At 43.9% G+C, this 13,591-nt stretch overlaps 1 protein-coding gene across 1 annotated transcript in view; it reads left to right on the plus strand.

The window, feature by feature from the left end:
- The window catches only part of LOC142455548 (retinol dehydrogenase 11-like), a 35,788-nt gene that overhangs the window by 3,035 nt on the left and 19,162 nt on the right, over positions 1-13,591 (plus strand). The window contains exon 3 of the mRNA XM_075557248.1: positions 3,340-3,432. Coding sequence (XP_075413363.1) covers positions 3,340-3,432 — 93 coding nt within the window. The remainder of the gene's footprint in view (positions 1-3,339; positions 3,433-13,591) is intronic.

The raw sequence follows: 13,591 nt of genomic DNA on the forward strand, positions 1-13,591 counted from the left end.
GAAGTCCGCATCCATAATCAAAGTCAAATCCGGACAGGCCATCCATGAAGTCAGCAGTTCACAGGCTCAAAAATCTCCATCTGGTCAGGTTCTGGTCAACTCAATGTGGGTTGCCTCACTCAGCCTCGACAGGGTGCCCATTGGTCGCCTTGTTAGACCATGGGCTCTCACCAATACTCAATAAGCCTAGCCCCCTCATGCTAGGTCATGAACTTTAGACCAGTCAACCTGCTCTCGTCTTCTCCTTTTTTCCTGTAAACCAAGTCCACAGGTGTCAGTGGCCAAACTCAACCCGTCTCTTTATTGCTGCATTTCTCCCACTTCCAGCAACAAGTAGATCCAGGTGGTCACCTAGCAAGAATTTCAGCCTGCTCACAAGCTCCCTTTAACATTCAGTCCCAGAGTGGAGCTTTCTTCATGGTTCCAGATTTTTCCCCCAGCTTCTGGCAAAGACTGCTGGTTCCTGAGTGCTCCAAAGCACTGGGTGGGGCATATCTTTTCAAAGCTTTCTTTGCAAGTGTGTCCTAAACCCACCTAAAGATCAAATTTTAATGGTGAAAGCAAGTAGGCGTACAAGCTTTCAATTTCCATACTTCCCATATTTTCCCCAGAAAACAACCAAGTAAACAGTGTGACTTTCTCTGACCTCTGGCTAGACAAAGAAGAAAAACTACCATGAATGAGAGGTCAAACAAACATCTACTCTCCATCTTATTATTTGTTTCTCCAGTACCCCACTCTCAAGGTACCATAGTGTGTTTGTTATTCTGGGTACTTTAGCAAAACAAATCCACAGAAACTCAAATGTACAAGAGAAAGTTTTATATAAAGGTTAAGTGCACATCAAGAAAACATCCCAACCCAGTGCTGCCCAAGCCCACAAGTCCAACATTAGCCCATATGTCTGACACCAATCCACAAAGTTCTCCTCCATCTCACAAAACACACACAATGTTGACTGCAGGAGGTAAGTTGAATCAGTAAATGTGTAAGCAGCTCAGTACTGGCAGGGGTCTCCACACGGCTGCTCCAGCACCCAGGGCTGGAGACCTGAGAACTCGAGCCATTTATCCCTCCACCCTTCAATTACCCCCACATTTGTTTATCAGTCAGATTGGCACACTAAACTACCTCAATCCACCCCTTGCCAACTTGGCATATATACATAATTCTTTAGCCTCACAATTCCAATTAAGTAACACCTACATCTTAATCTTATAATATAAAACAAACACGTATTCTCCATCTTATCCACATAGAGATAAATGGCTCGGTGAGCCTCACCTTTCTAGTTCTCGGGTCTCTTGCTTTGTGATGGTTGGACCAGGGTGAAGCTGCCTTAGCCAGTTCCCTGCTTCAGCTGGCAAGGCTCATTTCCTGTAAGACATCCCCAAGGAGAAGCCACATGGATCTACCTGTTGCAGCTGTGGGTGCTGTAGCAGCCATGTGGAGACCCCTGCCAACGCTGAGATGCTTACACATTCACTGATTCAGCTTTCCTCCTGCAGTTGGCAACATAGTGTGTGTTTTGTGAACTGGAGGAGGACTTTATGGATTGGTGTCGGACATATGGGCTAATGTTAGACTTGTGGGCTTGGGCAGCACTGGGTTGGGATGTTTTCTTGATGTGCACTTAACCTGTATATAAAACTCTCTTATACATGAATTTCTGTGGATTTGTTTCTCTAAAGCAGGGGAACTCAAATTTTTTCAACGGGGCCAGTTCACTGTCCCTCAGACCCGTTGGAGGGCCGGACTATAGTTTTAAAAAACACTATGAACAAATTCCTATGCACACTGCACATATCTTATTTTGAACTAAAAAAAAAAAAAAACAAATGGGGCGAAAATACCCAGTGAGCCGGATAAATGTCCCCTGTGGACTGCATGGACACCTGCTCTTAAGTACCCAGACTCACACATCTGCTTTCTTTTCAACTGAGTTTTTCCTCTCTTTTATTTTGTTATAAAAAGGGGTTTTGTTTGTTTGATTGATTTTGTATGTCTTTTCAGTACATAAAATCCAGGATGGGTGACTCTGTCGCCACCATAACTAGATCAGTGGTTTCTTGGGGCGTGGCAGGGGAGGTTGCAGGGAAATGGGGAGCTAATAATAAGGAGTGTGTGTTAGGCCAGATGGACTAGAGAAACCAATGTAGCGATCCTCACATATGGACAAGAAAAGACTTTATATCAAAAGGCAGTTATATATTGGGAAACCATCCCAGTCCTGTCCAACTCAAGTCCATACGTCGGATACTGGTCCATAAGCCCTGCTTCAGACTCCTGCAGCCACATGCAATGCTGCAGGATGCAGCAAGATCCCAGGCCTGTGGGTGCAGAGTTATGGGACTCCAATGGCGGTGGTAACTTCAACCGGGCTCAGCCAGCAGGGAGGTGAAGGCCGAGAGCGAAGGAGAGGTTCCCAAAGCCCTCCTTATAAGAGGACCCATCAGGCTCTGACCTGAGAGACAGGTTGAGCACCACCCCTACACATTTTATTGGGGGCTCTTACAGCTCTTATAACAATCCACATATCAATTGCATCAAACATCTTTGTACATTTGTTGCCATCGTTCTTTTTCTAGATATTTGCTTTCTGTTAAGCCCTTGGTATCAGCTCTTCATTTGCCCTTCCTTTTCCCCCTCCCACCCTCGTGACCCCTTGCTAAATTATAAATTATTATTTTCATGTCTTACAGTAACTGCTGTCTCCTTTCCCCCATGGTTTTTGTTGTTTGTCCATGTGTGTATGTGTGTGTGTGTGTGTTTATGTGTCGATCATTGCGATTGGTTCCCCCTTCCTGCCCTCCTCTCCCCACCTTCTCCATACTCTCCCGGTATCACTGCTCCCATTCCTGTTCCTGAGCACCCCTACATTTTTGTATATCTTCAAGTTGATGTGAAATTACATAATACAGAGTACAAGAAAACAGAAAATGTTCTAATATTGATGGTGGTAATGATTGTACAACTAACTCTTCTTGATGGGATTGAACTATTGACTTGTATGATATGTGGATTATGTCCCAATAAAACTGTTTAAAAAAAAAAAGAGTTAAAGTCTCAGAAATCCCACAGGAGCAGTTCTGTCCTGCCCTATAAGGTTGTTACGATTTGGAATCAAGTCAACGGCAGTGAATGAATGAATGCTCTAATTCATATACTCCCCTAAAAAGCCCATTTTGAGTGATAGCCCCAAATGTCATTGCCCCTATATATATGGTTGTGCTTGTGCTTATGATATTTCTACTGAACTCCAGTACATTCATCCCAGATCTGGTCCTCCTGGGAGCAGGTCCTCCATCATCCTCCACTTGTGTTGCTGTTTCCTCCCAGGTATCCCCGAGAAGACACTTACTCCAGAGGGCCTGGATGTCACCTTTGCCACCAACTATGTGGGGCCTTTTCTGCTCACAAATCTACTTCGAGGTAAGGAAGGAGGGGTGCCATCTTTTGTTCCTGTGTCCCCCTTTGGACCTTATAGTTTTAATCTCTCCCTTGGCTACCTCCTTCCCACGAGTGTCCAGCTGCTTGGTGGTGACCTCGTTGAATGGTGACCCAGCACATTTTTCTCACAGGTGGAGATTCTACCTGGTACAAGTCAGGGCTGGGAGGCTAGTTAATGGAATCACTGCATGACTCAAGGGCAAATTCATTGGTAACTGTGTGGCAAAGATCTGCATGAACCTGATTCTCACCTGATGGATTCAGGCTTTACCTTCCCGTTTTTCTTTTTAAATCATTTTATTGGCAGCTCTTACAGATATTATATCTATAATTCAATTGGTTCTAGCATAATTGTATAATTCCTGCCACTATCAGTTCAAAGCATTTTCTTCCTTTTTGATCTCTTTGATATCACATCCCCTTTATCCCCTCCCTCCCCCGCCCTTCCCCCATCAACCATTATTATTATACGATGTATTATTATTTGCCATAAGCCATCCAACATTTCCGATCACCTACAATTCTGTTATTCGTTCCCCTTGAGTGGGGCTGTACAGTCATCATTGCTATCAGCTCCCCCTGCCCCCCTTCACCCCTGATTCCTGTACCCTTAGGAAATCACTACTCCCATTACTGTTTCTGAAGGGTTATCTCTCTTGGCTTTCATGCCTCAAATGCTCTTAATTATACAAATGAGCATACGCAGGTCTAACAAGATCGATGAGGTAAAACAAAAACCATAACAGGAAGGGGAGGGAGCATTGAAGAACTAGGTGAGAGTTATGTTTCATCAGTGCTACACTGAACCCTGAATATGTCATCCCTTCCATGTGGCTCTTCTGTGAGGTTCTGTCCAGTTATCTTACAGGTGGGTTTTGGGTCTCCCCTTTGTCTATGCTCCTTCACGTCAATTTGATTGCTTGTTTTTGAACTTCTGATACCTATTCCCATCGACACCTCGTGATCACACAGGCTGGTGTGCTTCCTCCGTGTGGACTTTGTTGCTTCTCAGCTAGATAGCCACTTGTTTACCTTCAAACCTTTAAGACCCCAGATGCTGTATCTTTTAATAGCCAGGCACCATCAGCTTTCTTCCCACATCTGCTTATGCGCCCATTTTGTCTTCCGTGATTGTGTTGGGAAAGTGAGTATCATACATTGCCACATTATTAGAACAAACGGTTTTTGTACTGAGGTAAGATTTAAGTAGAGGCCCCAAGCTCATATGCTTCTTTTTGTATTTAAATATATATACACAAGCACACACATAGACAATATACCCATCTTTATATATTTACATATACACATATCTATATTTATACCTATACCTTCCCACATTTCTAAGGTTCTTGTCACCAGTCACTTCCCTGGCACTTTTGGTCTCTGACCTGAACCACAGAGAAATAGGTAAGACTTTAATAGCAGCCACCTGAGCTAGGTTAAGCATCCCAAGCCACCTGGCACCAGGTCAGTGGGTACCACCTTTGGCTCAGGAATTTGTACAACTCCCTCCTCTTCAGCCCAGTTAATTCGTTCTCTTCCCGCATTACACCCCCATCCCATTCTAGCTCCTCGGAGCCGCACCACTGGGCTGGAAGGATTCTGTCCTTCAGATCATCAGCCCAACAGGCCGATGCCAGCCTGTGAGGCAGGAGAGCATAATGGTGTGCCTCTCCTGGACGCGTCCGTTGTCTTTGTCCTGTTGACGACTCAAGAAAGGGATCTTCATAAAATATACTTGAATTTCAGTTTGCCACAAAAGAATATGGCAGTGTCTGACAGCTCCCAAAGCTGGCTTTTCTGGCAGGCTTCCTGGGGGTGGAGGGTTAGCACTAGTGAAAGGGGTGTTTAAGACCACCACACTGCATACACCTTAAGGAACCTGTGAAGCTAGTGCTCTTAGATTGTGAACGCATGTGTCAGGGCTTTCTGAGGGTCTGTGTTGGTTTGTTTTTATCAAGTTTCTCTCTCTCTCTCTGTGTGTTTCACTTGCAAACTGTTAAAGGCTTTCTCGGTTTTCTGGCAAAAGTTATCTGCAGGCAAAAGTAGAAATGCCTTTGATGATCTCATCAAGCTTCCAGAAGCAATAGCAGGTAAATTTCTCCAACACTAAAATTAGTTTCTAGGATTCCCTCCCTCCCCCTCTCCCTGATCAGGACATTGATTTGGGGTTTGTTCCCAAAACTGAGTCTGCCAGAACTTATTTTGAATGTTAGTGATTATTTGGAGGAAATAGGTTTTCATTTGTGCCCTTTCTTTCCCCTGGAAAACTTGTTTAAAGGGGGAAGTTTGTTTTCTGCTTTGGGTTCCAGGCACATGTTCAGCACTCTGACTGTTTAGTCAGTGTTTCCGGTTCTGTATGCCGAGGTTTTATTGACCCAGAGTAAATCTAGATACTAGTGCTCTGCTTCAACCTATAATGGGTATAATTCTATTTTCAAAGAGTTTATGTGCAAGTTGGTGAGGGGAACTACACAAAATCTCAGTCTTTTGACTAAAAAATCTGATAAACCAAACATATGGCTTCACTGTTGCTAATGGTTGTAATTGAACTGTCACCCTCTTGTGTGTCTTAGAATTGGGTCTTGAACGGAAGATCTACTTGAACCAGTGTTTTCTTGAGACAGAATGGTTCCTTCAATATGAATTTGCCTAAGTTGATGTTATAGAAGGTGAGTGTAGAAAACACTCTTACTATGGTGATCAAAGAATTTCTATGTAAATTCTTGATAAGAGGAGGGAATGAGAAGGTCATTCACAACTTTTGAAGGGTGAACTTGGGAAGAGCACTTCACATGTTTTCTTGCTAATCATATATTTTTAACTGATTGTTTTGCTTTTGGTGATCCGGTCTTTATGCGTTAGACTACCTGGATTTTAGATTTATCTTTGCACAGTGTCATAGCAAATGATTTGTCTTTATCTTTGTCATGTTTAAAATTTAATAAAGGGGTGTCTATAAAATATATTTGAATTTGGGGGGTCTCCTTTTCTTTAACAAAGGTGAAGTAAACATGTAGGAGAGGATGAGGGAGCATGACAAAATGTGAGCTGTTAATTTACAAGCTTAGACCTTTTGGATTAGTTTATGTTGCATCCTGAGGTTGTTACACAGGAGAGTTATTTAACAAGGCATGCTGTTGGGTTATCCCACCAGTAGTCTGTCTCTTTATGTTGACAAACTAAGTTTCCAGTTTAGTTACAAATTTACAAAGGACTCAGACTATCAGAGCTTGAATTCGGAGTAGTAGATGTGCCAAAGCCTAAAGATTCCAGTGAGGAGCCCTGGTGGCACACTGAGCTACACATTGAGTTGCTAACCACAAGGCTGGTGGTTTGAATCCACCAGCTGCTTTGAGGGGAAAAAATGAGGCTGTTCACTCCTGTAAAGATTTAATGGCTCAGAAACCCAAAGTTACATTTCTACTCTACGCTAAAGGGTTGCTATGAGTTGGAAGGAATTCTATGGCGTTGAGATTTTTGGGAAGGTTTTCAGTGAAATCCCTAAATCCATTTTGAGTTTCAACATAAATTAAGCCTCCAGTGATTTCTGTTTGGCCCTTGACTGGCTCTATTAAAACCCTTGGCTTCAGGTAGAGTGTGTTGGAAGGAGGTTTGCTGCAATTCTCCTGTCCAGCCCTCAGAGGCTTGCCGGGAAATTAGGGTCAAAGACAACCAGGTCAAGAGGCATGCCCTGATTAGGTTATAGGAGAGGCCCAGAACCAATCCTGGAAACGTTTCAGATCTGCAGTGGGGAGCATTCATGATCCATTCCTGCTTCAGTGGTCCCAAGTGCAATGACGATTAATTGATCTGTCACCAATCATGATTTTGCAACCAAGTTCTTTAGTTTTCCATCTTCCTTTTGGACATCATTACAGCTTCGTATTGATGGTCTTCCTCATCCAGATGAGTAGTGTTGGTCTTTGCCTCGTCTTTGTCCTGTTTAAGACAGAATAAAAGGGTCTTTATAAAATATATTTTAATTTTAGTTCTTTCTACCCCCCAACTCCAGAACAATAAAAACACACTCAAAATTCCTAGTGAGTAAACTGTTTAATTTGGGGAGTCGGGATTTTGAACTAAGACTTGATCTTAGCTACAAAATGAGTTACAGGTGCCCCTTATTATCGTTACCGGTTCTATTTCCTTCCCTCCTGCTGACCAAAGCACCTTCTCTGGGGGCCAGCTGCACAAACATTTTTAAGAAGCATGGAGCAATTTTTTAAGTCATTTTATTGGGGGCTCCTGCAACTCTTATCACAACCCATACATACATCCATTGTGTAAAGCACATTTGTACATTCATTGCCCTCATCATTCTCAAAACATTTGCTCTCCGCTTAAACCCCTGGCATCAGCTCATTTCCCCCCTCCCTTGCCACTCCCCCTTCCCTCATGAAGCCTTGATAATTTATGAATTATTATTTTGTTCTGTCTTACACTGTCCGATGTCTCCCTTCACACACTTTTCTGTTGTCCATCCCCCAGGGAGGAGGTTATCTGTAGATCCTTGTAATTAGTTTCCTCTTTCTACCCCACCCTCCCTTCACCCTCCCGGTATCACCACTCTCTGGTGCTGAAAGGATCATCTGTCCTGGATTCCCTGTGTTTCCACTTCCTATCTGTACCAGTGTACATCCTCTGGTCTAGCTAGTGGGGGTGGGGGGCGGTACGAAGCATTTAGGAACTAGAGGGAAGTTCTATGTTTCATCGTTGCTACACAGCACCCTGACTGGCGTATCTCTCTCTGCGACCCTTCCATAAGGGGGTGTCCAGTTACCTGCAGATGGGCTTTGGGTCCCCTCTCTACATTCCCCCTCATTCACAATGGTATGATTTTTTTATTCTTTAATGCCTGATACCTGATCCCTTCAACACCTCGTGATCACACAGGCTGGTGCGTTTATTCCATGTGGGCTTTGTTGTTTTTGGCATGGAGCAATTTTTTATCTAGGTTAGAAACCCTGACTTTTGCCTCTTGTTTTTCAAGCAGTAAGTCACACTTTAACGAAAAGACTAAAAGGCTTCTTTAGAAAAGCAAAAACAAAACCTTAGTTTAATTCAAAGCAGTGTTTTGAATTTTATCTGAGGTGTCTGAGGGGAAAAAGAGACCCCCAAATGCAGATATATTTTTCTAGACTCAAAAGTGCAGTTCCAGTCTAGTTCCTTCAATGCCTCCTCCTGTTCCAGTGTGATTAAAGAGAAAGGTCCTCAGTGTTTGTCCCAGGGGGCAAAGTGTCTTTATTATGCAGGTATTCAGAGTGTCAGCTCTTGCCTAAGCCACTCTGGAATCTGTAGTGCTGTTCCAGGAAGCCTTTGATACTGTCCTCTGAAGGGCATTGGAGCAGAGGCGGGACACTGTCCAACTGCTAGTGAGACACAGAAGTGAGAAGTGGAACCGCTCCTGGTGAGATTCCGTTCAAGCAGTCGGAGCAGGGGCCAGTTAGTGCAACATTCTTTCCGAGGCAAGGCCGGGTGGGTGGGTGGGTGGGTGAAGGGCAGGTGGCTGTTCTGAGGTTCCCAGAGGAAGCCTGCGGTCACAGTGGCACCTCGCTTGGCACCGTTGGTGTTGGGGGAGGGTTGGGCTGTCAGTTTAAAAAGAAAGGGCGTTACTTAGGGTAAAGTGAGCCGTGGCACTCCAAGGTACAGTATTTTGAGATGAAATCAGCCAGGCCTAGGGACCAAGGCCTTCTCAGCTAGGAAGAATACTCTGGCACCTTGCAGAGACAAATCCAACTAGCCTACAAGGTGAGGCCCAGAACTCTAAAAGCAGAAAGAAACTCAGTGAACAAATGCCTATTAGCAAGAGACAGGCTGTCTTCTCCCCAAGGGCTAACCGCTTCCCCGAGTTCACCCACCAAACATTGTGAGGCACCGTCTTAGAGCAGACGGAAGGGACAGCCAACCTCACAGACCGCTTTTCTCCTCTGATCACAGGTTTTCACAAAGATCCTTTGCTCACAGAGTAAGCCTGTCTTTTATGCTTGACTCCTGTAGTGTCAAATTAGGGTAACCATCCAGTCCCCTCGCCCAAAACAAAACAAAAACTGACTTACACTGATGGCAGATCTCCTCACAAGACCTAGTTTTTAACAAATCATTTTACTGGGGGCTCTTACAGCTCTCATAACAATCCATACATCCATTGTGTCAAGCACATTTGTACCTATGTTGCCCTCATCATTTTCAAAGGATTTTTTTTCTACTTGAGTCCTTGGCATCAACTCTTCATTTTTCCCCTACCCTCATGAACCTTAAATTATAATTTTCATATCTTACATGGTCTACTGTCTCCCTTCACCCATGTTTCTGTTGTTTGTCACCCTGGGTGGAGGGTGGGGGGATTATAGTTCGATCATTGGGATCGGTTCCCCCTTTCTCTCCCCACCGTTCCCCTACCCTCCTGGTATCACTACTCCTGAGGGGTTTCTCTGTCCTGGATTCCCTGTGTTTCCAGCTCTTATCTGCACCAGTGTACATGCTCCAGTCTATCTGAATTTGTAAGGTAGAACTGGGGTCATGATAGTGGGGAGAGGAAGCATTAAGGAACTAGAGGAATGTTGTATGTTTCATCAGTGCTATACTGCACCCTGGCTGGGTCGTCCTTCCTTGTGACCCTTCTGTAAGGGGATGTCCAATTGTCTGATGGGCTTTGGGTCTCCACTCCAACCCTGCCCCCCCTCATTCTCATCAATATGATTGTTTGGGGTCTTCTGCTGCCTGATACCTGATCCCGTTGACACCTCATAATCACACAGGCTGGTGTGCTTCTTCCATGTGGGCTTTGTTGCTTCCCAGCTAGATGGCCACTTGTTTATCTTCAGGCCTTTAAGACCCCAGATGCTCTATCTTTTGATAGCCGGGCAACATCAGCATTCTTCACTACAGTTGCTTATGCACCCATTTGTCTTCAGTGATTGTGTCGGGAAGGTGAGCATCACAGAATGCCAGGTTATTAGAACAAAGTGTTCTTGTGTTGAGTACTTGAGTAGAGGCCCAATGTCCATCTGTTACCTTAATACTTAACATATAAATATATGCACATAGACCCATATCTTTATCATTCTATATATATACATACATATATGTACATATGCACATGCCTGCATTTAGACCTCTCTAAATGCCCTTTGCCTCCCAGCTCTTTCCTGTTTCCTTTGACTTTTTCACCTCACTTTTTTTCAACTTTCATTCAGCTCTCAGTAATTCCTCTTGGCTACACTGCCCTTGGTCAGACCCACAAGGCACTTTATGCCCTCCTTGCCGTTGGCTTGAGATCACTTGTTTCCTTGTCCCTGGGTTTATTGGCTCCCCTTTTTCCATGTTCCCCCAGGAACTGTTGGTCCTGTTGTTTTCTCCTTGGTTTTGTTTATCCTGCCTATCTTATATAGATAGACATAAAAAAGAAAGCCTATAAATAGTTCCAGGTCTTTAAGAATGTTTTCTGATCGAGTCTGATGAGTTGCCAATCCCTACTCCTGAAGTCTACTTTGGGGTCTCCTCGGGGACTTCATTGCTTTGCTCCCCTTGCTGCTCTGTTGCAGTCCCTTTGTGTTTCACTCCAGCGTGGGGGCTCAGACTGGTTCCCATATCACTATGGGTCAGTGAAGGGATACTGTGTCTTGTGGAGGGGCCAGCTCTACAAGACCTAGTTCTAAGATGTGTAATAAGGTAATGACAGTTTGATTAAACCCATTAGATAGGCATATCATACCATTTTCTTGAGACCAAACAAAATGATTATTGATTTTCCCTGTGTCAGGCAGAATTGGGCGTTAGCAGGGCAGGAAATAGAGCTGGTAAAAACACTTCAAGGTTGTTACCAGAGACCAGATCTCCCCTCCCCCCTCCTCCCCCCCTTCATGGCCTTCAGGCCCAGGTGCAGAAAACCAAAAGTTACAGATAACTTTGAACCCTGTTGCTTAGCTCCAGACTTGCAGATAACAAAGTTGCAGTGGAAAATTCCTCAGCTACTCCCCCCCTCAGACCAGGGCTATAAAACTGTCCACCTCTCTCCTGGACAGTGTGGTGATTTTGTGGGCTCCAACTGGGGACCCCTGAATCTCACCCGGGAGCTCCGGATGCTCCTGTCCCTTTCTCTGCTCTCCCTTCCCTCCCGGGAGCTCTTCAATAAACACTTGAAACTGTTTTCTACCTTTCCTTTCTTTCTTTCCACCCCCAAATCACCCTCACACCCTGAACATAAAGAGATTATGTTTTGTTTTGTTTTAAGAGCACAATGTCATTGAAAAATGTTTTTACTAGTTTCTCTGAATTGTTGTTCATTTAAAATGGCTTTTAGCCATCAGTTCTTTCCCAAGACTCAGGGTTTAAAAGCCATCTGGACTTGGTCACACAGACTTGGTCTGTGTGGGTTACCCCAATTTTCATGAAAATCAGAGGTAGAACAAATAGTAACAACCATGTTAAGCCAGTTGTCTAAAATAACTCACAAAAACAACCCCCAAAGGGCTGTGTACCAAGAATAAAAGTATCACTGTTTATGCCTGAACAGCACCAATAGTAGCTGTATTCTGCAGAACCTCAGGTTGCATATAGATGGGAACGCAGAAACTTAGCAGGACATCTTACTGCAAAGCCATAACTTGAGCTTCATCCTTTCCTCTCGTCACAGGTTACCAACTGAAACCTGTCCGCTGAGGTCATACTGTCTACGCCCAGTAGGCAATTGGAGAGAAAGGAGAAGAGTAGTCTCTGATGGCTAGAGAAATAGTCAGAGCTGCCCCACAAACAAACCCATGGTAACATTTCCATCTTCACAGTGGCTCATTTCCACTCCTGACAATTTGGGCACCGTTGTAATTTGTGGGCTCTTTCCCCTTCCATCCGGAAACCTTGATTTAGTCTGGGAGGTGCTCAGTTCGCACGAATCGGTGCTTTGCATATGTCCAAGAGTGTCTGTCTTTCCACTGGACAGTTTTGGCCAAGCGTTTTAGCTTGAGAGAAAAGCACGTCAGCCAAGCAAAGGCTTCCTGCAGATGACAGTACAGCTTAAGGGGACCACAGTTCACGTACAGCCATGCTTTTACAACCGAAAGACCTGACAGGAACTGCAGTGCTAATGCTGAGCCAAGTAAAATCAGAAGGAGGAGGGAGGGGAAAAAAAAAGAGAGAGAACCTGATGCAAAGGGCTTAAGTAGAGAGCAAATGCTTTGAAAATGATTAGGGAAAAGAATGTACGGATGTGCTTTATACAATTGATGTATGTATATGTATGGATTGTGATAAGAGTTGTATGAGCCCCTAACAAAATGTTTAAAATAAAATAAAATCAGAAGGAACAGTAGGCAAAGATACCTAGAAACAAAATCATTACCCTTATTTTTAAAATCATTTTATTGGGGCTCATACAACTCTTATCACAATCCATACATATATCAATTGAGTAAAGCACCCTTAAACATTTGTTGCCCTCATCATTCTCAAAATTTGCCTTCCACTTGGGTTCCTGGAATCAGCTTCTCATATTTGTTTTTCCCTCTCCCTCCCTCCACACTCACCCCTCCCTCATGAACCCTTAATAATTTATAAATTATTATTTTATCTTATCTTACACTGCCCGGCGTCTCCCTTCACCCACTTTCCTGTTGCCCATCCCCCAGAGAGGAGGCTATATGTAGATCCCCGAGATTGGTTCCCCCTTTCTACCCACCTTTCCTCCTGGTATCGCCATTCTCATCGTTGGTCCTGAAGGGTTCATCTGTCCTAGATTCCCAGTGTTTCCAGATCCCAACTGTACCACTGTGCATCCTCTGGTCTAACCAGAATTTTCAAGGTAGAATTGGGATCATGATAGTTGTGGGCGGAGGGGGGGGATTACCCTTATTTATTTTTAAAAAGCCTCAGTTGTAATACCAAACCATCAGGTTATGAACCATCTGAATTAAACTTATAGATGAATAGTTAGATTAAAAAGAAACAAAGTTGCAGCCAAGTTAGCAATTCAAATAACTAAAATTATTAACCATTTAAATAAAAATCATATGTGACTTTCCATAGTTTCAGATTGGCAGGATTTATAGTGATTTGATGAGCAACAACACCTGAGCCTCAGCCTTTTCTTTTTTTAAAAATCATTTTATTGGGGGCTCACACAGCTCATACAATCCATACGTAC

The sequence above is a fragment of the Tenrec ecaudatus genome, chromosome 8 (genome assembly GCF_050624435.1).
Source record: "Tenrec ecaudatus isolate mTenEca1 chromosome 8, mTenEca1.hap1, whole genome shotgun sequence".
Taxonomy (NCBI): Eukaryota; Metazoa; Chordata; class Mammalia; order Afrosoricida; family Tenrecidae; genus Tenrec; species Tenrec ecaudatus.